The following is a 26897-nucleotide window of genomic DNA, read 5'->3' on the forward strand; positions in this document are numbered from 1 at the left end:
ATAGGTAAATACCCGAGGTCAATGAGGAATACAAGATTCGATCCCATGACCTCCAAGCCAAAATTCCCTCTCGCCAAAATACTCAGAAGATTTCCCAACTAAACACTATACCAAAAGCTAAGTGGTTGACATCAAAGAGTATTAAAGAAATACACTTATATGATTTGGTTATCACATCACAGTTATCTAACGTGTGATAACCAAATCATATAAGTTTATTTCTTTAATACCGTTTTATACTTCCAAACAGATTCGTAAATAGTCGAAACAATAAATGACTTATTAGTTGTATATTACTGTAATAATTTTGTACGCTATAAATTACCTTGTGATACTAAAGAACATCTGTCTGGGTGGTGTAGTCGGTTATCACGCTAGTCTCACACACTAGAGGTCCCCGGTTCGAACCCGGGCTCAGACATTAATTAATTTTTTATTTTTTTGTTTTTTTTTCAGTTTTTCTAGTTAAATGGGCTTCATAAATAGATAGATGATATGGGCCTATCCTACTAAATGGGTTTTTATATTGAAAGTTTTTTTCTTCAAATTTAAAGGTTGATAAGCTTCATTTGATACATGATATGGGCCTATGGTAAGAAATGGGTTGTTTTCAAAGCTATTTCTTTTTTTCTTTGAACTACAAAGTAATTTCTTTGAACCTTATTCCCGAACATGTTATGGAAATGCATTTCGATGTAGGCAATGACAGGATGTTAGTGTCAACATTTAGAAGTTTACATTGTATGAAATATTACTTTACCTAAGGTAATAAAGTATCTACATTACATAAATAATATGTAGGAACTAGGAAGTGAACATGGGAATATATATGGCATTATTAGACAATTGGCCTAAGCATTTGCTATGCCAGCTAGTAGTTACTGGTTTTGTTTATAGTTGCTGATAAAACTTTGGGTTGTTTATGACTTAAACTGCGTCTCCGTTGCAAGAAAAAACTTGTTCACTTTCAATGTTTAAAACTAAGCCAATTGTTTGAAAAATCTGAAACCAAAACGACCAATTAAAAGTAATTCGATTCCACTTATTCATGATTTATAAACGGTTACCAGTTTGTAAAAAGTCATTTGGTGAAAAACAAATCATATAATAATCATGACCGGGGACTAATTATCCAGCACAACATGTTTTTGTATTACCCGAGTACCATGCTAGTTCTATTTAGTTACCAAACTGTCTCGCTTTATCAAACGGTCTCAACTAAATCAAATGTTGGAAAAATCAGAACCATAAAGATCATGTAAGGGTAATTCGATTTGATTCGATTTTGTATAGTTGAATTAACTAGAAAGGGGGTGTTTTTTTTCTTATCGTCATTAATAGGGATTGGCCCAAACCGAAGCATGACTTAGTGAGGACCTACAACTACAGTTGGACCATTTTAACACTCAAAAGGTTTTTGTATGATTTCGAGTCTTTGTCACCGTTTGGCCCCCATGAAGATGACTTTTTATCCTCTATCAAGAATCAATAATTTCATATTTTATACATTAACAATTACATATTACATTACATTACATATCAAAACATATTACAAAATGGCCAAATTAATGCGTTGGAAATACATTCATATTTCATAAATCCGATACCTTTAGTCAAATGAATCCCATTCGTAACTTTTAGTTCGAAACACATCTTGCATTGGCATATTTGAAAAGTTAAACATATATATGGTATGGTCTATATCATATCATTATAAAAAAATTTCATTTAGTATCAATATTTTCTTAGTCTATTATTGATCGACTTATGTCAAGTACAATTCAATTAATTCTTTTTGGACACATCGTCATTCTTTTTCTTTATCATTGAGAGCCAAATATACTTTGAATACAGAAGAAGCTTTTATGTCGTATGTGGGTGTAGATATTTGTATTAGAAAACCTCTATTATCGAATTAATATCGTTATAAACAAATCAATCATAAGACGTTAAGTTCACTAGATAATTTATTTAAACAATACTACTCTACTCAAATTGTCAACGTGTTATACAATTAATTGCCGGTTCTATATCGATATTGATATTGATTTTTAATATCATTTTCAGTTATATATATGCTAAATAAATAAACAAGTAGACAATAGTCGACCTTTTATTTAAAAGTTTCAACGTTTGTCACGTACTCATATTTTTTATTCTTCATATAAGCTTTGTCTAGTTATATAATTTTTTTTGGTAGTATATTGTTTTCATAAGCTTCAAAAACGACATAAATTATTTAGAGTGAATTTTGAAAATAGCTTGTAGCTTATGAAAATCAAACTAGACACATACCCCTAAATAACTATACTCTTTAAAATTAATACATTTGTTCTTTTACGTTATTTTACATTTATAAGCTCCAACTACCCGATCTCTCATACACGTTATAGTAACAAAAGCTCCAAATTAAAACTAATAGTACAATATACAACCTAGTTTTGCTAACATAACTATTTATTTAAAGTTATGATTAATCATCCATAAATGGCCTCCTTGTACGTGAACTTGTTTTACACATGTAGTAGACCATTTGTTACACTTCATTATTCAAAACCTATAATGACAAATGTAATAAATTATATACAACAACATGCAACCATCACTTGTTAAAAGAAAACCATGCAAGTTATTTTTCAAAAGTGAATAAGCCACAAATTAAAAAACAATAACAAGAAGGCAAAGAAAACATGGGTCATATGCCTTTCTTCTTTTCCATATTTCATTGTGTCAATTTTTATCACAAACACTACAATCATATCCTACATCTTAATAGATATGATGTCACATCCTACAAAGAGCCTTGTTTTTCAAACTTGTGCATTTTAAGTTAAATTTTCCACCCACAATATCACCAAAAATATGACATTATTTTTCCTACATCATTCTTACCATCATTCAATTCATTCCTTTCTAGTGTTTTTTTATAAATGATTGATTGATTAGACATTCTTTTATTTATTTATAGAGAGATAGATATATAGTTCTTATGTTTGCATATAGTAACTTAAAAGCCAAGCATGAGTGTCAACAGAATTTGTCAACAAACTCATCTCTCTTGTTCTGTTTTATAAACCAAGAAAACATCATTCTTGATAAAAATCTATTTTATAAATTCTGGGTTTTGTGTTTTCTTTAAATTATAATTATGGGTTGTTTTCATTTATTGTAAATTAAGTTAAAGTCAACTGAATTTACAAAGTCATAAGAAAGGCCCAAACTCTGTTTTTTTCTTCTTCAGTTTGTATTTTTATGAGTTGAAATTTAGTTTTATGAAAATCTGAATTCCGGGTTTTGTTTATAATTCAATATTGGTTATTGGGTTTTCATTACATAGTGATAAATTTTGGTTTTGAATGATCAAATTTGGTGAAATTGTAGATGAAGTGGGAGGGTGAGTGTGTGGGAGTAGTAGTGTTGTTTAGTTTGGAAGTTTTCTTAAAAAAAGGATGGACCGCCGGAGCTGGCTTTGGCGAAGGAAATCGTCGGAGAAGAGTCCTGGAGAAACCGAAAGCTCGGTAGGGTCCATTTCTTCTCATTCTGAGAGATTTTCTGATGATCAGGTTTGTTCAACTCATTAAATACTTGAATCATGCAAGAAAATTGATAGTATTATTACATGCATCTTCATTACTTGAGCTTTATGGTCTATGTGACAATGTAAGATTATCATCCTATTTGAGGGACTTTATTGTTGTATAGAGTCAAACAGAATGCATGTCAACTTTAAATTTAATATCCATATGAATATGAATTTCAGTATTTCACATAAACACACACATACAAAGTGAGAAAACATGAGATGTAAAAACACACATACAAAGTGAGAAAACATGAGATGTAAAAGTTTTGAACTTTTATAGAAGATGTGGACTTGATGTTTCACAGTTTCAAGCATCAAGTGTGCGTTCTATTTGGAACAAGATGCTTATCTGTTCAATGAGATTTTATAGATACATTTACAATGTAATTTGATAACTTACAAGATAAATGACACATTTGCCTGTATTTATTTATTTATTTATTTTTATTATTTTTTTTTTATTTATCATTTTTGGAGTAAAAAGCCAGCCATAAATTTGAATGTTTGATATATATGAACACACAAGATCTTGTTTACTCTTAATGCATATGTAATTTGTTGGTCTACTTTGATTTAGTTCTCTGTCAATTGGTTATCTTTCGCTTTCTATCACTAAAAACCATTCTTTGAAGACATCAAATGATGTTTTGATCAATTTTTTTGGGAAGGTATACTTGAATCAACATTCTCAATCACCCGAAGTTACCTCAAAGGCCGGTGCACACGAGATTGAACATAACCATGAAGAAAAGACCCTTTCGGAGAAATTATCGGACGCACTTGTGAGTATTAAGGCCAAAGAAGAATCGGTAAAACAACACATTAAAGTAGCAGAAGAGGCTGTCTCAGGTATACCTATTGCTACTCTCCCTTTCTTCCACAAAAGAGGAAAAGGGACCATTTGAGTTTAGAGATTAAACAAACTAAACTTAAATTTCAAATTGTAAACATATTTTTCCCACAAGTTTAACATCAAATAGTAGGAGGATAAGCTGACAAAAATCTTGTTTGTTTCATGTTATAATCAACTGTCTTAGGTTAGTAACAAATAGTGTGTTTGGTGGTTATAGGATGGGAAAAATCCGAAAGGGAAGTCTTGGCTTTAAGGCAGCAAGTCGAGGTTCTAACTATAAAAAACTCGACCCTTGAGGACCGAGTTCTTCATCTTGATGGGGCCTTGAAAGAGTGTTTAAGACAACTGCGACAAGCACGAGAAGAAAAAGACCATATTGTGCAGCAAGCTCTGGAGAAGAAAAATTCTGAAACCGAAAGTTCTTTGACCTCTGCTGATACAGAGGTATATCACAAGCTTGAGATGGCTGAGAAAGAAAACTCTAATCTAAAACTTCAGCTTTCATCAATGGCTGAAGAGCTTGAAATACGACTTATTGAAAAGGACTTAAGCAACCAAACAGCAGAACAAGCTTGTAAACAATATCTTGATAGTGTAAAGAAAGTAGTTATGCTTGAAGCCGAGTGTCATATGCTAAAAGCAACTCCTCAAAAAGCATTCAATCATGAATCAAAAGGTCGAAAAATGACATCTATAATTCAGAATGATGAGTTGAAGGAAACAAGTGAATTTGGAAGAAACCAAATGGATTCCTTTGCAGACATGGATCTCATGGATGATTTCCTTGAAATGGAAAGACTTGCGGCAATGCAAGAAATTTCTGAAACTGAAGAGAGGTCACGGAAGGTTGAATCATTGGATATTGTTCTGAAGGATCGTGAAAACGAGCTCAAGACATCAAGAAGTAGGCTTGAAGAGGTTGAAAATAAGTTATATGAGCGTGAAAACGAACTCATTGCATCAAAAGACTGCCTTGAAGAGGTTAAATCTAAGTTAGATATGCTTAAAAATGAGCTTAATGCATCAAGAAACCGACTTGAAGATACTGAGTCTAAGTTGGCTGCGTGTGAAAACAAGCTTAATTCATCAAGAAACCAGTTTGAAGAAGCTGAACTTAAGTTAAATATTCAAGCAAAAGAGCTTAAGGCATCAAGATACCAACTTGAAGAGGCTAAATCCAAGTTGGCTGAGCATGTGAACAAGCTTAACGCATCAAATTGCCAGGTTGAAGAGGCTGAATCTAAGTTAGCTGAGCAAGAAATCAAGCTAAAGGCATCAGTAAACCAGCTTAAGGAGGCTGAAACCAAGCTACACGACCGAGAAACAGAGCTTGATGCAACAAGTTATCTACTTGAAGAGGCTGAATCCAAGTTGGATAAGACCCTAAATCATCTAGAAATGGCTGAATCACGATGCAAGGCCTTAGAAGCCGAGCTAGAAATCCTGGTTCCAAAAGTTAAATCTTTAGAAACCGATGTTCAAAAGGAACGGGACTTGTCAAGGAAGGCAGAAGCCAAGTGTAGGGAACTTGAAAATGAGGTAATAAAACTGCAACATGAAGTTAAAGGTCCAAAGTCAGGAATTACTCAAGCGGAAGAACTCAGATTCATCAAAATAAAGCAGGTTTGCTAATTACTAACGAAGTTTTAACTTCAAGTGTTTTCTTATGTTTGATGAACACACGACATACTAAATGAACATGTTTAATGTAATGTTTTTTGTAGGAAGCGGAATTAGCAAAGGCAGGAAGTAAATTTGCCGAGTGCCAGAAGACAATTGCGTCTCTAAGTCGACAGTTGAAAACTCTTGCAACGCTTGATGACTTCTTAATTGATACAGATTCTTAACGAGTGTCAAATAACTGGTATCTGGTAGTAATGAATAATGACAGATGATATTTGACCTTTTTACTTGATAAATTCGGTTTTAACTAGACCTCGCATTTGCTTATTCTTGATATAGCAAAGAAGAAGGATGTACATTTTCGTATATTTGTATCTAATTTTGTATTATATAACGAAAGACAAATCACAGAGTCATGAGTTGACTCAATGAGTTGTAATTTTTGAGAATATCTAAAATGGTTATGACTCTTGTCATGCCGATTTTAAGCGACCGATGTACAGAGCAACGTATTGTGTAGTAATATTTGCATCTGACCATCTCCAACGGTCAAGGTTATACTGACGCAAAGGGCCGGACTCTGGCGTGACGGCGTGAATGACAAGGTGAAAGCCCAAGGCAAATGAGTGAATGATTTTTTTATTTTATTTAATTCTTTTGAATTTTGATGAATATAATTGGACTTAAAATTGGTTCTGTGTTTGGATGTAATATATTTAGTGTAAAACTGACGTGATAACTTTAAAACTGAGGTAGGTATGAATGGTTAGAGACGATCAAACCATTTACTCAATAATCTGATAGATCTTTTGAACAACTGATTAATCGGACGGGTCTCATATTCAAACATATAGCTGACCTTTATAAAAGGTTTTATTCTTCAAGTCATCATAAACAGGGTACCGAGTTAATTAAAGAAGATATAATTAACGAAAGAAGATTTGTAGCAATCATTAGCTAGGTTCCATGAAACATAAGGTTTGAGAGTTGACACACCATGTTCCCTTCAATCAATATATAGAAAAGACTTAGAAAATGGCCCCAGCACTTTCCAATATATAGAAATGAAGAAACAGATAATGCTGATAGAGTGTGAACTTTTGTATGTATTACAACTACAGTATTATAGATGACTTTTGGTATCCGTGATGCCGGAGTAACTTTCGGGCATGGATATCCAACATGTATATGCCTTTACTCCACAATAATACCATTTAAAGTTTGATACTGTTGAATATATTTTAATACGCTTAACCAATGAGATGACACAATTATATGAGTAGTTTTGAATTTGAACAAAAGAGTATATCATGGTAGCAACTCATGTCTTTTAAAGAGGACAAGTTTTAATTTCTAGCATGAGTTACAAGTTTTAATTCTTACCAACAAGGAGTTAGCCTAGTGGTAAAGAAAAGACTTTGTGACCTCCTGCTTCGTACAAAAAATAATCCTTTAAAGTATCCGTTACTAATGAAGCCTAGACCCACATGTGAAGTTTAAATACGCGGGTTCGATCCTTCGGGTGCTAGATCATGTGGGGATTAAAATGGAAGTATTGTAGCAACATCATTTGGCTCATACATGGTGAATGTATCCAAGTGTGGTACCGGGGCTAAGGTTCCCTCTTTTACCCTCTTAATTTAAGATTATTTGGAATGGCTTAAAAATATAAGTACGAATAAGGTTAAAAATAATAATTATAATATAAGTATATGGATGTTTCTTGTAATATGATATTATACAAAACACAAACAATAGTATTAAGGGGTTAACTAGTATGCTTCTAGCAACATGCTTCCACCATGATTTTCAGGGGGGAGATTTTATATTTAAACATGTGATTTTCATAGGGGGAGTTTGTGAGGGGAAAACATGTTTCTTCCATTCTTCTAGCAGCATATTGGTTTTTCCCTAATATTAATGGCTGAAGTTGCAAAATAAAAACACTGATAGTCAAACTTAGATATTTAAATTGGAAGAGAGAATATTTAAAATGATTCGGGGAATTTCCTTAGGAGAACCTCATTAGCTTTTGGTTGGGCATGATTGTGTTTGGCCCGGTAGTTTTTGTGGTTTGATTGCTCGCTTGAAATTTCTTTGTAGGTGTGGTTTTCCTTTGTTAAGAGTCAATTAATATGTTTTACCTGAATAAGAAGCTCAAAACCAATAAACTTGTATCTGTAGCTATAGTTCTACGATATTTGTGGCTAAATACTCAAATGCATAATATGTTGTCAGCATATAAATCTTTATAGAAGATTTGAAATATATGCAAACACAAAATGAGTGTTGGAAACAAGACAAAGTCTTTGAATATTGGAACCAAAAAGCAAAACTCGAATGATAGTAATTTGAAAATGCATGAGCATTATTGTTTATTCCACCTATCACACCAATCTAAAAGTTCTATAATCATGCGACCTAAAAGTTCTATAATCAATAGCTGTTTGATTGGTCTACTTAAAAGCAAAATTAAAGTGATTTTGCACGCACTAAACATAATGCATGCATATTGTCAATGTATAGTAGATACTGGTAGGCTCCGGTAAAAAATAGTTCTTAGTAAAAAAAATGAAAACTTTTATATAAAAAAAGTAAATATGAGTATATAATTATACAAATTTCCTAATTCGGAGAATACAAAATTATTTATATAAAAGCCAAATATAAGTAAAATATGAGTATATAATTATACATTTGGTTCCAGGTCCTATTTTAATTGTCTATATGTCATACATGTTTGTTTTAAGATTATTGTTTACTTTAACCGAAAGACATTAATTGTTTATAAAAAAAAAAAAAAAAAAGTCTGCTTATAACGTCACTTCCAATATATAACCCAATTTTATAACATGGTATTTTGCTAAAAAAAAATTGAGTAATTGTTATGTAGCTATCACCATGTTACTTGCATTTAAACCAAGAAGATTTTCACAACAGTAAGGTGGATAGAATTATGTTATTCTATCTTTCCCACCCACCCGTCCACCAAAAAGATGGTGACACACTGTCTAGATTTTAGGTAAGTACTTGTATGTTCCCACCCATATTGGTTTAAATTGTTAGTTGGGCTAACTATGGTCCTATTTTAGCATCACCAGGATCAAAACTGAAGTGGGTGAGGAATGTTTAGCCAAATTAGCATTATCAGTAGACCGTAGAGCAATAAAGTCGACCCATCTACATACAAAAGGGATTGATTTGGGTCGGGCTATGTTTTACCTGTACAGCTTAAAAGACTAAAAAGTTAAAGAGGTCAAATAGGTTAAGGTCAATATCTTTCCCATCCACTCATCCATAGTGTAATGTTCAGTAATAGTAGTTAACCAGTTGATTACTTAAAAAAAGGAAGATTTCGCAGAAAATAGTAACATGGTTCCACACTTTTACTTGTGACAGCATACTTCAAAAGCAAAATGATATTTCTCCCTAGCACATAACCATACTCATTTGGTAATCCGCAACTTTTAGCCATCTACGACAATACATGCTTTGTATATTGTGAGGTAAAATATGCACATGAGGTGACTAGGTGAGCTACGTTATCATTCATAGAGCATGTTTCTATGAATCATAAAGAGGTGAAAGTATGATAATGCTATTATGCTATTCGGTAAATTGCATAGCATGTTGCTACTGTTGATATAATGAGTGAAAACACATTTTTATTTGCCAAGTCTCCCATACTAAGTAAAAAAAAAAAGACGACTCAAAGCTCAGACCAACCTGACCAGTGACCACCAGTTTTAACCCATACTAAAATCAATCTGTTTGACATGAACTTCCCTGAGCCACCCTATCTGCAAGCTTAACCTATGCGACAACACAACAGTATGCATATCTAGTCTAAAAAGCGAGATAGACGAACAAAGATGTATTTGGATGTCGGGCGAAGAGATGTCTATTTGAAAAATCATTAAACTAAATTTACGGTTTTTAGACAAAAAAGTTAACTTACATCTACCAAAGTATTCACTAAAGAACATTCGCCTGACTTCAAGGCACTAAGCTGCTTTCCTAACTTACACAAAGGAGCAAACAAAAACAGAGCATATTCAAATAAATAAGACTACAGATTCGAGGGTTAATAGAAAAGACTAAAAAAACACATCATCACCTGGATAATACTTGTGTTTGGTCAGCTGCATTTGGCTTGACTTGTTATTGCTATCGAGATTTGAGCTTACTTGATAACCTTATAAGTTCTTCTTCTTCTTCAAGCTTCTTTCTTCTAGCAGCCTCTTCTTTTTGTCTTTGAATTAGTTCAAGCTCCCTGTGCCGTTCCTCCTCTTTGCGTTGAAGCTCAAGAGCTTCTCTTCTTTGAGCCTCTTCTACCCGCCTGCGATTCTCTTCCAACATCTTATCAAGCTCTTCTCTCTCTCTTCTTGCTTGTTCCTGATTAACGTAATTTGCTAACAAGTTATAACAGTTTTTATTCTCAAAATTATCACTAACAAAACAACCCAAGTTTTGGAGAGGCCATAAAGCCGTGCCAATGGGTGAAAAAAAGCAGATGGCAAAAACTAAAGTAATAGAATTTCAACCCATCGACTTATGAATGGGTCAATTTAGGTTGTGTTTTATCCCAATGTGGGTCAAATAGATCAAACAGGTTGGGAGTCACCCAAAATCTACTTATATACACAACCTCCTAAATTATGTTCATATAAATCATTAGCTTATTAGACATACAGTTTTTGTAACACCTTAAAACAAGCAAGAAATGGTAAGGAAAATGTTTCAACACGGCCGTAACCGCTCTTGTTGAAATGGTAATAAACAATGGCCAATTACTACCCGGACCCATTTTGACCAGTTAATATAACATGCTTGACCATGGCACTAACTGATGGCCCATCTTGCCACTTCTACTTTAATATATGATCAGGATAGTTACCTCTTTCTGCCTAGCTTCAGTAAGAGCTGCTTGCTTTTCTCGTTCAAGTTGAGCCTCAACATCATCAAAAAGTTTCTTTTGACCTTCTTCCACTCTCCTCTCTATTTCTTGTTTAACTTCATCTGAGCCTAATCTCTCTTCAACTTTTGTGCGGATTGCTTCTTCTATTCTCATTGCTGTCTCTTCTTCCAATCTTTTGAGCTCCATCTCCTGTTCAAGCCTTACAACACATAAAGGTAGTCAACAACCAATTAGTGTGAGCTTCTTCAGAAAGAAATACACATGTTCATAAAATGATTAATAATATTTTGTAAGCTAACCCTTTCATGATAATCAATTATAGTTGATTAAATAAGTACCATTCAGAATGGGTTTGTAATTAGACCTTTCTTCATAATAAATCTTTTTAGGGTTTTGTTAATGACAGCAGTTATTTGGGTGCAATAAAATTTGTACTTTGTCATGCGAAAATTCAAGGGGTGGTTTTTTATGTATAAAGTACTACTTTTTATGCATGTAATAAGGTATTAATGACAACCCTTAGGGCTGTCATTATCATCTTCCATCTTTTTATTCTACAAACTCAGGTAATACTCGAACTTTTTGAAACATGTCGAAACAAAATGAATTTTCAACTTAAAATACAAATAGCTGTGAATTTACATTTCCTACTGACCAGAATATTTTATTGATTCATACTTTTTGATGAAAAGAATTGTTAACATTATAAGAATTTTTTTTTCAAAACTTATCAAATGAATACCGACATCTTATCAAATCATAAAAATCTGAAACTTTGTAATGGAGTATCTATTTTAACTTTCCCCGCATGATTGAACTAAAACAAATAAACAATAGTAACACATGAATTTGAGGTATGTATCCACAATAAAGCATCATCCATACACAAATACATCTGACAGAATGTCCACCCCTTTGAAAGGTCAAATACATCTCCATCAACAATCAACATGAGAACAGTTGCTTGGTTTCATACACAATCATAAACTGAAAATGTATCAGATTCAGCATAAAGTAGACTGCTTCAAAAAGTTAACAAATTAACATATTTATTTTCCATGTAAGAACTTCCACATGAAAATTGCTAGATATACCATAAACAAACTAAGTTGTACAGTTCAACTAACTCCACATTCAATATTCACACATATACGCCACTGCTGTACTCTAGCTGCTGCTAGGGGTCTGCCGTCCTTGAAACACCACTGAATCATCACTGCTGCTTCTGTTTCGCAGCAGTTCTGGGGTAACAGGTCACGTCACAGCTGAACCAAGCTAAGGTTCTGCCATTCCGCCGCCGCCTGCTCCCTGCACACTGCCGTAAAACACTGTTGCTGCTATCGCAAACCAGTTCCAGGTTTCTGCGATTTTTTCTGGACAGTTTGGTTGAGATTTGCTGCTGCGTTTTTCTACTTAGGTCAATCTGGTTGTTTCAAGTTATTTTCTCGAGGTTTCTTTAATATTTTTTTTTTTAAGTAGCATAACTCAAAGATGGTGTTTGAAGACGGTAAGATCAGAATTGAGAAGTTTGAGGGACAGGATTTTGCTTGGTTGTCGAGGACTTGCTTTGCCAGAAGGATTTGTTACCGGGTTTGACATCAGATAAAAGATCCGAGAAGTCGAGTGATGACGAATGGGCAGAAAAAGATAGAAAAGCTCTTGCTGTTATCAGATGTACTCTAGCTAAGAGTGTCGCCTTCAACATTGTGAATGAAACCACTGCTAAAGGGTTGATGAAAGCTTTGTCAAACATGTACGAGAAACCTTCCGCGTCTAGCAAGGTATTTTTGATCTATGTAGTTAATAGTGGCGCTATAGTAGTGCTATAGCGGATAGCGGCCTTAAGGAAAAATAGCAGTCAAAATAGCAATTCCGCTATTATCGGCGCTATTTACCGCTATTACTCCAATATTTTGATTTCTAAACACACCGTATTCAAGGTTTTGTTCATAGTAATAGATTTTAAGACTTGAAAAAGGTTTAAAATAGTATAATTGATTTGGAAAAGAAAGATTTTATAGAATTAGAGGTAGTAGACGAAGATCTAGATGGAAAAGATTAAGATACGATCAGAATCATCACAGAAAATCGTGCATAACACCCCTTTGGACTTCTATTTTTTCATGTTTGGCAAGAAGAACCCATCAAAAATTGACATTTTTAAAGACTTGTGATATTTTTATTAAATATATTAAGTATTAATTATATAGATATTGCATAATGTTTTTAGTACCGCTATACCGCTGCCATATCACCGCTATAACTGATATATCATATATCGGACCTTGACCGCTATACCGCTATTTTAGTAATTAACTACTTAGTTTTTGATTAGACAATTGGTTAACACCCGTATAAAGGAAGGTGCATCTATTGTTGCTGACGTTAATGACTTTAACAATCTTATATCCCGGTTATTATCAGTTGATATTGACTTTGATGATGAGGTACAAGCCTTATTACTCTTATCCTCTTTACCAGAAAGTTGGTTAGGATTTGTCACCGCCATTAGTAGTTCATCAGGATTTCAGGATCTACTAAACTCAAGTTCGACGGCATTCGTGATTCTATCCTAGGTGAGGATATCAGAAGGAGTGCAGGTGAATCATCCAGTGCTTTGCTTAACACTAAGGGAAGAAGTAGGAAGAAAGAACGAAGCAATAACAGAGGCAGGTCTAAGTCCAGGGGCAAGAGAAGAAATTCTAAAGTCAGAAAAGAAAGAACAGATATCAAGTGTTGGAACTGCAATGTGAATGGTCACTTCACAAGTCAATGCACTTAACCACCCGCGGACAAGAATGCGTTACATTCTGCCACAGCCGCATCTGAGTCTGATGATGCTTTAATTTGTTGTGTTGAGGATGCAATTGAAGCATGGATTATGGACTCGGGAGCATCGTTTCATGCCATATGGAGTTCAAGAATGAAGAATCTCAGACTGGGTGATTTCGGTCAGGTAAAACTTGAAAATAATAAATTACTTGATGTTACCGGGATAAGGGATATTGACTTGAAAACAAGCTTGGGTACCGTTTGGACATTGAAAAATGTTAGATTAATCCCAGAATTGAAAAGAATGTTGATTTATGTTGGGCAATTAGACAACCAGGGATACAGTGTCTACTTTGGGGGTGGACAGTTGAGGGTTGTCAAGGGTTGTCAAGGGTGGGATGGTAATTGCCCAGGGAAAGAAACGGGGTAGCTTGTATATGGTTGAAGTACCTGCAGGGAGTGCTAATGCAGTTTCCAGAATGCCGAGTCCGTCAAAGCTTTGGCATCAACGACTCGGCCACATGAGTGAAAAGGGGATGAAAATGCTTGTCGCTAGAGGAAAACTTCCAGAACGGAAGAAGGTTGAATCTCAATTTTGTGAACTGTCTTCTCGGCAAGAAAAAGTAACCTTTGCAAGGACAGAAAAAGCACCAAAGTCTCAAAAGTTAGAGCTTGTTCACACTGATGTTTATGGACCTACTACAGTTGCTTCAGTGGTAGAAAATCACTACTATGTCACCTTCATCGATGATTCAACACGCAAGGTATGGGTAAAATTTTTTAAGCATAAATCTGATGTTTTTGATACTTTTAAGAAATGCATAATTGCTATTGAAAATGAAACTAATTTGAAGGTAAAGGCTTTGAAGTGAATTCGTTGATTATTGTGCTGAACATGCATTCGAATGATTAATACAATCCCGCGCACACCTCGGCAAAACAGGGTTGCAGAAAGGATGACCAGAACATTAAATGAAAGAGCCAGAAGCATGAGGTCAAATGCAGGGTTACCAAAGATGTTCTGGGCAGATGCAATCAATAATAGTCAATAATGTTGCTTATTTAATCAATCGGGATTTATTAGTACCGTTGGGATACAAAGTGCCACAAGAAGAATGGAAAGGGGAAGTTGTGAAATACAAACACTTGAAGATAGTTGGGTGTAGTGTGTATAATCTGGATGACAAGCTAGATGCAAAAGCCAAGAAATACATTTTCATTGGTTATGGGTCAGATAAGATGGGCTACTGGCTTTAGGATTCAGAAAGCTAGAAAAGTAGTTCGAAGTAAACATGCCACTTTTAATGAGTCTGAGTTGTATAAAGACTTAACGAGATCCTAAGTAGTCAAGGACATAAATTTCGGTGTTTCGGTCACGGACTGGTATGCGAAATATCGTTTTTTTCGGTGGTACTTCGGTGGTATTTCGGTAATATATATATATATATATACATAAATAAGAGTAAAAGATAAAACCCGGAAGTGCTGAAACAGAATTCACCAAATTTCGGTGGTATTTCGGTCAAATTTCGGTCAAAACCACCGAAAATTTTGGAAATAATATCAAAACCGAAATTCAGTAACGAAATTATGTCCCACCACCGAAAACCGATATACCACAGAAATACCACCGAAATTTCACCGAAATTGATAACATAGACGGGATCAAACTCAAAGGTTCAAAAACAAAAGGTAGAGTTCGAGATATGAACTAGTAAGTAGTAACCATAAAGCTGAATCGGTCGCTAAACAGATTACAGAACCAAAAATGTCGACACGGAGTTTGAGTTTAATAATGGTGGAGATGAAGAGGAAAAGGAAGCTTCTGATAGTGGGAGTACAGGTTCAAATAAAGTATATCAACCACTACCACAATAACCTGACCAGAATGATCATTATGTCAGGAGATCCACCAGAGTTACAAAGCAGACACAATTCTATGATCCTTCAGCTAATTACATTCTTTTGACTCAAAATTGGTGAACCAGATAGTTACACGGAAGCAGTCAAGGCGAAAGATTCTCGCCAATGGGAGAATACAATGAAGGAAAAAATGAGCTCTCTTGAAAAGAACAAAACTTGGGTTTTGATAAAGCTTCCGCAGAAAAAGAGAGCATTACAGAATAAATGGATTTACAGGGTCAAAGATGAACACGATGAGTCTAAACGATTCAAAGCTCGTTTAGTTGTCACGGGGTTTCAACAGTAAAAAGGGTTGATTACGATGAGATCTTCTCTCCAGTTGTGAAGATAACTACCATCAGGCTTGTTCTCAGTAGCAGCAGAAAAATTGCATTTAGAGCAGCTAGATGTGAAGACAGTTTTTCTACATGGTGACCGGAATGAAGACCTTTATATGGCACAGCCCGAAGGATTTCATGTTGTCAGAAAAGAAGATTGGGTATGCAAATTGAAGAAGAGTTTATATGGTCTCAAACAGGTGCTAGACAATGGTACTTGAAGTTTGATAACTTTATGGAGAGGTCCGAGTTTAAAAGATGCCAGATGATTCATTGTTGTTACTTGAAGAAATTCAAGAACTCTTATATCATTTTGCTACTATTTTGATGATATGCTGATTGTTGGAGCTAACATGCATGAAATCAGCAAGTTAAAGAAACAGATGTCCCATGAGTTCGAGAAGAAAGACTTGGGTCCAGCCAGACAGATATTTGGAATCAGCATCTCCAGAAACAGGAAAGACGATTCTCTAATTTTGTCCCAAAAGAAATACATTGGGAAAGTGTTAGATCGGTTCAAGATGAATAATGAGAAAACCAAACCGAGGAATACTCCATTGGGATTTCATTTGGTCCTTACCAAAGATAAATCTCGAAAAGATGAAAAAGGCAGAAGAGAGATGGCCAAGGTTCCATACGCATCAGCGGTTGGGAGTCTTATGTATGCAATGGTTTGCACCCGACCAGATATTGCTCATGTCATGGGGGTTGTCGGTCGATTCATGTCTAATTCGGGGAAAGAACATTGGGAAGGGGTTAAGTGGATTCTTCGTTATCTGAAGGGTATATGGGGCTGTGTTTCAAAGGAAATGATGCTATACTCAGAGGTTATATTGATGTTGATCTAGGTGATTGTAAAGGGACATTTAAGAGCACTACCGGATATATTTTTACAGTGGGAGGTAAAGCAGTAAGTTGGATGTCCAGACTTCAAAAAAGTGTAGCTTTATCTACAATAGAAGCCGAGTATATGGTAGTTGCAGAGGCAAGCAAGGAACTAGTTTGGTTGAAGACTTTTTTTGAAGAGTTAAGGAAGCAATAGGCTAATTACTCATTGTATTGTAACAATGAGAGTGTTGTTAAATTGGCAAAAAATCCAGTCTATCATGGGAAGACGAAGCACATTGGGATGAGGTATCATTTTGTCAGAGATCTGATCGGTGAAGGACCGAAGGCATTATCAGTCTGAAGAACATCTCAGGTGCTAGTAATCCAGTAGATATGTTTACCAAGTGTGTGGTGTTGGAAAAGCTGAAGCTATAGCTTGAGCTCGTCTTCAGGTTAATTGATGAGAAGGTCGGGGGTAACAAGGGCGCATTAATGAACAGAATGGTTCTTATTACAAATGTACAGAAAAGATAGAAGATCGTGAAGTTGGAGGTCCGAAGACACCAAGTGGGAGATTGTTAGCCGTATGTTGTCTTAGGCCCAATTAGGGCTGCCAAGTTCCAGAATTCAACAGAAGGCAGTAGACCTTATTAGATGGGCTGCTGTGACAGCAGGCCTAATTCAGTTGTTCTCAAACATGGGGAGCAAGTTGCTAACCCTAATAATGTAGCCTATAAATACCTATCTCTTGTACATGTTTTATCATCACTCAATAAAAGAAAAACCCTAGTTGCCCCCCGTGGATTAGTTCACACACATACTGTGTGTGAGATGCCTATGTGTGAGATGCCACGTTAAATCTTCGTATTCTTTACTTTCTTGTAATTTCCAGATTTCAGTTTGTGTGTGTGTGTTAATAATCAGACCCGAGTTCCTAACATAAAGAATATCAAACAACTAATGATACTACACAATAAAATCCTATTTCAAACAAAGAGAGATCCATGTTCAAGCTACCCAGAAGTATCGACACCTTTGGCTCCAATGTACACTATCTAACTGCTAATCCGTGGCCATTTCTAATTCTACACTGGCTATTCCAATGTGTTTCCATATTCAAGGTGAACGCCTACAAGTATTTTCTATATTCAAGCAAAGATCACCGATAACCAACAAAACCACATACTCACATAGTTACTCATTACTTTCTAATAATAATTCAACATAAAATACTCTATACACAACATTAGACAACAGAAATAAAACTTGTAGAGTTGACATACCTTTTCTTTTCTTCTTCTTCCTTTCTCGATTTCGCAAGGGCATTTTTCCGCTCAGTAGACGTACCACTCTTGGTTGGAGACTCCACAGGACTAACCGACGGAGTCCTACTTTTTCGTCTCCTATGACGCCGAGGCGGCGTTGGGGACCGGCTTTTCTTATGCCTAGAAACCGGAGATCTACTTCTACGTCGTCTAGGACTACTCGACCGACTTCTTCGCCTACTTAACACATACAATAAACCAACATTTCACATACAAAAACAAAAAATACTAATTAAAAATTTTATAAAATATATATTTGTAACAATAATATAATAATTACTTATAAATAGATACAATAATATAAAAAGTGAGATTAAAAAAAAAAAAGAATAATAAAAATTTGAACAGACCTGATGTGGTTAGTATAAGTTGACCGGCTCCGGTCTCTACGGCGGCGGCGAATGGCCGGAGACGGTGAGCGTCTCCTGCGGTATGACGACGGAGACCTTGATATGCTTCTAGGCATTTTTTTTTTATATCAAATTGTATTTTTTTTAATTTAACTTATTTTAGTTATTTGCCCTAGCACAGAGGGAGTGGAAGACTGGAAGTGATGGGTTGTAAAACTGAGTTAGTTACAAATTTAGTCCCTGGCTTATTACTGAGTGGTCAAACTGATATATTTTTTTTTTCGTCCCACTTATCAAATCTGGAGCATCAGAAATTCAGAAGTAGAAAAATTTCAGCAAGTCATGAATCTTTATAGCACTTAGATTGTTTTTCTTTTGATGTTAAATTTGTCCAATTGGATTAGTTTTTGTGATTCATGTGATTAGTTTCAACTAATGAAATTATAGTAAAAAATAAACATGTGGTAGGCACATTTACCACGGTGCATATAAATATGTTTTTAATGTACGTGAATAGACAAAGAAAAAAGATTATAACTTGAATTTTTTATTTTATTTAAATGCCAAGAAAAACAAGAAAGGAGGCAATAGGTCTGCCGGAAATAGTTTTTCACATGAAGCTTAATGAATTAATGTATGCATGCAAAGTAGTATAAATATATGATTCCTTAACCATATGAAACATAACAAAGAGAATTGAGAGTTCAAGAGTAAACTACGTGTATTTTCTTATTAAGAGTTTTATTCTTGTAAGGTTAGAGAAAATGGTATACGAGATATTTAGATCTTATCTTAAAGTGTAAGGGAGTGTTTGGTATGATGAAATATAAAAAGAGAGAAAGGGAATGAGAAAGACTTTCTTTATTTGTTTACAACGAACAAAAGATAATGAGAATGAAGAAAGAAGGATCAATTCTATTCTTTCCATTCTCTACAAATTGTAGAGAATGGGTGAGAATGGAAAAAAAAATAAATTGTTTTCAAGATATTATATGTATTAAATTTATTATTATTTAAAATTTTATTTATACTATATATCCATTCTCTGTGGATACCAAACAACGGAATTTATTATCTTTCCAAATACTTATTCTCTTTCTCACTATTTTCATTCTCTATTACATTTTCATTCTCTATAATTCTATCCTATCAAACCCCCCCCCTAAGGGGGTGTTTGGTACAATGGAATTGAAAGGGTGGAAATGAAATGAGAAACACTTCTCATGTTTTGTTGTAATGGAGAATGGGAAAGAGAATTGAGAATAGGGAATCGATTTCATTCCCTCAATTCTCTATGAAATGTAGAGAATTGATGGGAATGGAAATTTTTAATTTTTTTGTTTGTTTTAGTGATGTTATATGTATTAAATTTGATTATTATTTAAAATTTAGTATTTTTTATATATTCATTCTCTGCTTGTACCAAACGACGGAATCGATTCTCTTTCCAAATACTCATTCTCTTTCCCATTATATTCATTCTCTATTACATTTTCATTTTCTTTGATTCACTCATACCAAACACCCCCTTGGCTTGGGTTTAGGTAAACTCATATATAGTTATACATTTTCCCTGTACGGTGTTTATTTCTTGGTTTGAAGAATAAATTAAGGAGACTTTTGGGGTGGACGTGGGCAAAGAATTATGTCAAACCACGTAAATCATCGTGTCTAATTGTTATTTTATTTTGTGTCATAATATTTCTTGCAAATTTACCTTGATACATCATATCCTCACTTTCGCTTGTGTGGGTGATCGAATTGTAGGATTATGTCATGACATAAACCCAAAAGCGGTTACCAGTTACCCAAGTTTCTAACTTTTATATCTGTTTAGGTGATTTATGTCTAATTGTTTTAGCCAGTAAAAACTTTTCGTTATAATATGATGGTACATATGAAATTGAGCCAATGAAAACTTTTCCCTCTTGTTTTGATATTCCATGTGAAATTGATATAGTCAATGAAATTTAAAAATCAATATAACACAAAATCAGTTATCAAGGTGACAAAGTTGTTAATCTATGTCAAGCATTTTGGCGATCTTTGTGAGTTTACTAATTTATTCCGCAAAACTAAAGTAAATAAACTCAAATTCGGTTACTATATACTTAGTAATCCATGTTAAAGACATTTTGAGTGGACATTAAGGCTATTAGGAGTAAGGGGTTTCAAGAACCCCATCCCCTCCATCTTTTTTGGCCACGTGGATGAGCATGTAATTTTAAGGGTTCTCTTGTAGCAAGGGGTTCCCACATGAGGGGTTCTTGCCTTTTTTATTATTTTTTTAAATTTTTTCTAGGTTTGACTTTCAATATTTTTTTTAAAATTTAAAAATAAAAATACAATTTTTAATCCAAAATCAAATAAAACTTATAAAATACATACCAAATTATTAAAGGTCACATATTACATCATTATTTAAATAAAAAAACAAACAACCTACTCATCGTCGGAGCTAACGTACTCGTTGAGATCCGGGAGAACCACGTTATCGGGATCAAAGTCATGTGCTTGGGTCGTCCAAAGATGATCAATCAAATCCGCCGTAAGCATGTTGTGTGTTTCTCTACTTTTAATGGCATGGCGGTTTTGAATTCGTTGTTCGAGCGGTGTCATTTGTTCCCAATAACCCGGTACTAGAGAAGGTTCATCCGGATTATAGTCCTGGCATGTGGCCTTGCCCTCGTCCTCCAATATCATGTTATGCAAGATGATACAAGCATAAATCACATCTTGCATAAGTTCTTTGTCCCAATAATGAGCCGGATGATTAAGGACCTTCCATCTCTTTTTTAACACACCAAAAGCCCTTTCTATACCCTTACGTTCCGACTCTTGCTTTTTCTTAAAAAGCTTTCTCTTCTCGTCAACTGGATCGGTAAAAGTCTTGATGAATGTAGCATACTCGGGGTATATCCCGTCACCTAGGTAGTACCCCCTCTGATAGAAGTTACCGTTTGCATAAAAGGAAGCTACACATTAGTAAATAAAAATGTATTAGTAAATAACAATATAAATGAAATAAATTGGCAAATAACTATATAATTTAAACATATTAGTAAATAACTGTACCTGAGGGTGTCAAACCAGATATAAGATCTTCAAGCACAGGAGATGACTCGAATACGTTAATGTCATTATGAGACCCTTGTGGCCCAAAGTATGCATTCCAAATCCATAGATCATACAATGCAACTCCTTGAATAATCAACGAAGGCCTACCTAGGTCACCACGTGTGTGGGTGCTTCGCCAAGCCGTCGGACACATCTCCCACGGCCAATGCATATAGTCAATACTACCAATCATACCGGGAAAACCATGAACTCTTTTCATGCACATCGTGAGATAATGCTTATACCTTTACTTATCCATGTAAAAACAATAATTTGATGTAATAAGCGTAACGATGCACTAACCATAGGCAAATACGTATGCAATACAGGCCGAACAGGCGAACACGAGTCAAACATTGGGCATTGTGAGTCCTTATATAGAACGGTCATTTTGCTTTCTTACATTCTCGTTAAAACTTGTTTGCCACTCTCTAACTTAGTAGTTAACGACTTTGCAGTTGTTTTTAAACACATAATCTCTCCGATTATTCTTTCGATATTATGGCTCACTTCATCAAGATTCTTGTTAGCTATACGTACCAACGCCCGATTGTATATCTCAACGTGTGACTTTCTCATCAGCTTCGGATTCTTCAAGCATCTTTCCTTGCATATAAATCACTAATTCATCTTTTTGAAGCAAGCCAGAAGTTTCTAGTTTTGCCTTTACATTATCTGCTAATACGATTTGCTCTTCTAATTTTTCTATATCCTCTTGAACTTCTTTCAACTCACGTTCACACATCAAAGCTTCTTGATCTCTTTCAATAGATTCTAAAATTCTTTTTTCTTCCGCTTCTAAATGAGAAGCATGAATGGATTCTTTTGTTGTTACTAGCCAAATGCTCGCGCGGTGCGACGGTGAGATGGTGAGGATGATAGGTCATAGAGTGTGATAGGTCATAGGAGGTGATCGATCATAGAGGGTGATAGGTCATAGGGGTGATCGGTGATTGGTGATCTATCTGACGGGCTTCGCCCTTAGCCGTACGGGCTCCGCCCTCGTATTTAAAAATTCGGAAAATCATATCAAATGACATCCGAAATAAAATAAAAGATTTTGAATGAATTTATCGATGTACGATTTTTGAGATAAAAGACTTTGAATGAATTAGAGGAATAAAATAATTTATAAATGATAGGAAAAAAAACGAATGGTTGAGATTTGAGGAGAGAGGGAAAGTGAGTGGTTAAGATTTAAGGGTATTATAGATATATTAGGTGATGATATTCAAATTAATGGATAAAAGAGAATGTTAATTTGGGTAGATCAAGGTTTTTTTTTTAGAAAATGAGATGGCCCGGTAAATGCTTTATAAGGTAGTTTAGAAGTTAAGATAGATAAGTTAGATGATAAAACCTTCTACTTCTCTTTCGATATATCTTGGCTGCTAAAATTGTTTCTTTAGCTTTCTGTAAAGCAGCATCTCTTTCATATATTAATGTTTCATAACTTTTAAAAGTTTCTTCTAAAATGTCATTTTTTTTCTTCCAGATACTAGCTAGTACTAAAGCAGCTGCTTGATGCTCTAATGCACGGAAACCGCTGGAACCCACCGTACCCCGTACCGGAAACTCGACGGGGACGAAAACGTGTACTAGGACGTGGGCGAAACGTTTTTGGGCCGTTTCCAACAATTTGGGTACGTTCGTTGATCGTTTCTAAAAGTCAAGTGGCATTTCTTGTAATTTGGGGACGTTTTTTAAAAGCTTCCAGCAATCCAGGGGTGTAAAACATCAATAAATTCCAGTTTCCAACTAAAAAGAAGATAAAGAGGAAGATGAGAGAGCAATAAATTCCGGCCAAAGGTGTAGGGATGCCGTTCAGAAGAAATATACAGAGAGAAAGATGAAACAGATATCATAAAGGAAATTATACAGTTAAAGAAATGAGATAAGGAATATGTGTGTTGAAAAGTCATTGAAAAGTTAAAAACATATATCAGGCTTTTCACGTGATGACTTATCCCACTTTTCCAAATGGGCGGTTTCCTAGACATCAACAATTTTTTTTAATTTTTCTTTTTCTTTTCACAACTTTTATTTAAAAATATCATTAGCTAAAAATCTTTATTTTCTATAAAACTATAATATATTATTAATACATATGTAAAAAATACATTTTTATACATATATTAATAAAATGTATATTTTTAAAAATATATTCCTTGTACATTATCTATATATATATATATATACATATATATATGTATATATATCTCTACCCGTGCCGTACCCGTTTCTTGATTTTTTTAGTTTTGTCGTTTCTCGTTCCCGTACCCGTTTCTCGTTCCCGTACCAGTTCCCGTGCAACATAGGCTTGATGTCGATTTTTGGCAACTTCAAGTTGTGTTTATGCAGCATCCTCGATTCCTTGTTCCATTTCTTAAACTCGTAGTTGGCTCTCTCAAGATTAAGTTTTAATACTTGTATGAGTCTTTTGGTGCTCGCTAGATCCTTAAATGCTTGCTCAAGTTCTTGTTCGATAAACTTTCGTCCTTGGACTTTTGTTTGTAGATAGGAATTTCCTCCTCTGCTTTCTCAACCTCGTTTCAATAAAAATACCGTATTTTAAACTTTATGAAAGCACAAGGAATACCTGATAACTAATACGCATTTATAGGTTGTCTACCACCTGTTCATTTGTAAATTGTTAGTTGGTAAGTATAGGATTGTTCACGGGACGTTTGCAATATCTAAATCTAGTAACGTGTAGAATTCTATAGCGATTGTGATTATCACGATTTTTAATTAAACTACTTAACGGAAAAGTAAAAGCAAATTAAAGGTCGTAACTGCTTAGTCTAGTCCAAATCCTAAATTTCAAGAAGAGTAAAATTTTAAATATACTTGTTTGGAAATCCGATCACATGCACAATGACAGTCTAAGACTATAGTTTTAATGTTTGTTTGTTTGAAGGACTTTTTCACGATTTAGATTCTCGTTAGATTTACTTAACCATATTAGTAAAGATTCTTGTTAGATTCACTCTACCCTTTAACAAGCTCTTCGTTAGATTCACCGTTAAGCTTACGATTCATTTATATGTATACTCGAATCTTAAGTCGATCACTTTGTATTAATTATCTACGGCGGTCTAGGGCGCGTGTCCGTGTCACTAGCACCCCTTAGAAATTATAAGCATCTTCTTCATCTAAATTATATTAATTATGGATTCGCTTGTAAAGTAAATTCACTTTTTACAGCAAATCATAGACTAATTAGTCATTTTCCGTATACACTTTATAAAATCCCAATGACCGGCCAATTATAGTCTAATCAAACCCAAAATAGATTAATAAACCCTAGATATGAAATTAAATATAATATGAAAAACTAGACAATCATGGGTCAACGATAAACATATACACAGTCCAACCGATCTCACATAAGACAAAGAAACTGATAATCTACATGATCACATCAATCCAAACAAGTATTACCCTATTAGCCAAACATAATTAAAGAAATAACAAAGTTTCTAAAGTAAAAAGACATCATTTATCAACGGAAAGTAAAGAAAGATAAAGATCTAGATGAAGATCTGTAGATTAAGAGATGTTTGGAAGACCAGTATCCCTTTGGAAGTACCTATTTTTCGACCTCGAAGATAGGGTTTTCGTTTGGTAGGCTAACTGTGCTCCCTCAGAAAACCAAGGCTTTATTCTTCTGTTTATAAGGCAAAAGTCGGTTCAGCCACCTCGACGAGCGTCGCTCGTGAGTCCTTACAAGTGGCACTCACGTTTTCTTTGACCATGAGGAGCGGAGCTCGTGGGTGTCCACGAGCGGTGCACACTTGGCCTGGAGGTCTGATTCTTGTTTTTTGCTTTGATTTCTCCGTCTTATGTCTCATGAAGTCCCATGGCACCTTAGTTGAGTTGGTTTATCGCGTCTACCCTCATTTGTACGCTCCGTGAACTTGCAAGAACATTTTATTCCATTAAGTACCAAAAGTTCGCTCATTTTAACTCGTATTTGCATTAAAAGTAGCCAAAATACATGGGGGGAAACCTAAAATAAATCATTCGTCAAATATATACACAAAAAACCATATGCGTATAGTAAAGCCTTTCAAGCTGTACTTGTTAGTGACGATTAGAGTAAACATTATAACCATACACTTAGAAGGATTCGTGTAATTGCGCATCAATGAATTAAACCAAAAAAAATATAAAAAGGTAAATTAAGGTAAAAAGTAAGTATCTATAACTATATTAACATTCCTCTCATTACACGGATTTGATTTACAAGAATTAACATGTAGTATGCAACAACTTAGCTACAACTATTATTTTTAGTTTCGTCTTCTTGGTTGCCATGGAGGACTAGTGGGACGTTTCCAACTGATCTACATAGTTTGAGAATTCCAAAGGGCCCATGGGGTAGGTGGAAGGAGGTTGCTTAATTCAACTTGTTCTTTACTATCTTCCTTATCATCATCAACCCCTTCATAACTTCTATTGCTTTTCCCTTCATCGCCATCATTTTATACTCCTCTTTTGATAACTTTTTCACCTCCTGCATTTTCCTTTCAAACTTCTTTCCCTTAAGAAACAACGGCTTTTTTCACAGATCCATGTATCCCAGATTTTGAAGGGTCATCAATTCGTTCATCATCACTGGTGATTGCTTCCATCTACTTCCGTTTTCTCTTCATCACCTTCATTTTATACTCCTCTGTAACAACTCTTTCACTTTCACCTCCTCCATTTTCCTTACAAGTTCTTTTCCATAAAAGAACAACGACTTCTTCACATATCCCCGAATCTTTGATCTTAGAGGATCATCATCATCCTTTTTCCATTACAAGCAGCCTCCGTGTCTAATGATTTGGACAAGATCGGGTTATTGGATCCAGGTAGTATGGGTGGAGGGTGAGGAGGCATAAAGCGAGTAATGGTAATGTTGGTGGTGAATGATGGTTTTTTGTCAAATGTATAAACTTTCATATGGTGTATTTAGGGAGCGGGGGGAGAATGAGACATATTGAGGATTTAAACAACTTGACGGGGGTCATGGTGGTTGTCGTGTTGGGGGTTGGGGGGGGGGTGTCTAAGGGTGGTTGTTGCTTTTTTGGTGGATGATGTTTTGCCGGATTGGATTTCCCCCTTTTTCATAATGATCGAATCAGAACGGATGTTTAGATGGAATTTAATTGGTTAGATGGAAATTTCAAAATGTGAATCTATAGATTTAGGTAGAATGGATTAAACAAAAATGAAACGTGAATTCCAAATTGATCTCATTCTTTGAAAAGAGGTCGATTCACATCATGTAATCTTGATAT

The 26897-nt window shown here is 34.8% G+C and overlaps 3 protein-coding genes and 1 non-coding gene across 5 annotated transcripts; 2 read left to right on the forward strand and 2 right to left on the reverse strand.

Annotated features, from left to right (window-relative positions):
• The first annotated feature begins 347 nt into the window (after positions 1–347).
• TRNAV-CAC lies at positions 348–421 on the forward strand. Its single transcript has one exon. It is a non-coding gene; the product is annotated as a tRNA-Val (tRNA).
• A 2730-nt stretch (positions 422–3151) lies between these two features.
• On the forward strand, positions 3152–6483 carry LOC122582151 (filament-like plant protein 3). Its single transcript, XM_043754506.1, has 4 exons — positions 3152–3563; positions 4252–4432; positions 4654–6059; positions 6161–6483. Exons 1-4 carry the CDS (start codon positions 3450–3452, stop codon positions 6281–6283), a joined length of 1824 nt encoding a protein of 607 aa, XP_043610441.1. The 5' UTR covers positions 3152–3449; the 3' UTR covers positions 6284–6483.
• Positions 6484–9963: 3480 nt separating this feature from the next.
• On the reverse strand, positions 9964–18675 carry LOC122582354 (uncharacterized protein At1g10890-like). 2 transcript variants are annotated; one of them, XM_043754732.1, is made up of 4 exons: positions 18493–18675; positions 18101–18319; positions 10957–11176; positions 9964–10454 (listed from the first exon to the last, which is right to left on the reverse strand). In XM_043754732.1, exons 1-4 carry the CDS (start codon positions 18606–18608, stop codon positions 10227–10229), a joined length of 783 nt encoding a protein of 260 aa, XP_043610667.1. In that variant the 5' UTR covers positions 18609–18675; the 3' UTR covers positions 9964–10226. The 2 variants fall into 2 exon arrangements, with proteins under 2 accessions (XP_043610667.1, XP_043610666.1); XM_043754731.1 differs by having other exon boundaries at positions 18101–18322.
• A 2224-nt stretch (positions 18676–20899) lies between these two features.
• LOC122583431 (protein ALP1-like) lies at positions 20900–21835 on the reverse strand. The gene is made up of 2 exons (XM_043755834.1): positions 21568–21835; positions 20900–21467 (listed from the first exon to the last, which is right to left on the reverse strand). Exons 1-2 carry the CDS (start codon positions 21833–21835, stop codon positions 20935–20937), a joined length of 801 nt encoding a protein of 266 aa, XP_043611769.1. The 3' UTR covers positions 20900–20934.
• Positions 21836–26897: the final 5062 nt, after the last annotated feature.

This window comes from Erigeron canadensis, chromosome 9 (assembly GCF_010389155.1).
Source record: "Erigeron canadensis isolate Cc75 chromosome 9, C_canadensis_v1, whole genome shotgun sequence".
Classification (NCBI taxonomy): Eukaryota; Viridiplantae; Streptophyta; class Magnoliopsida; order Asterales; family Asteraceae; genus Erigeron; species Erigeron canadensis.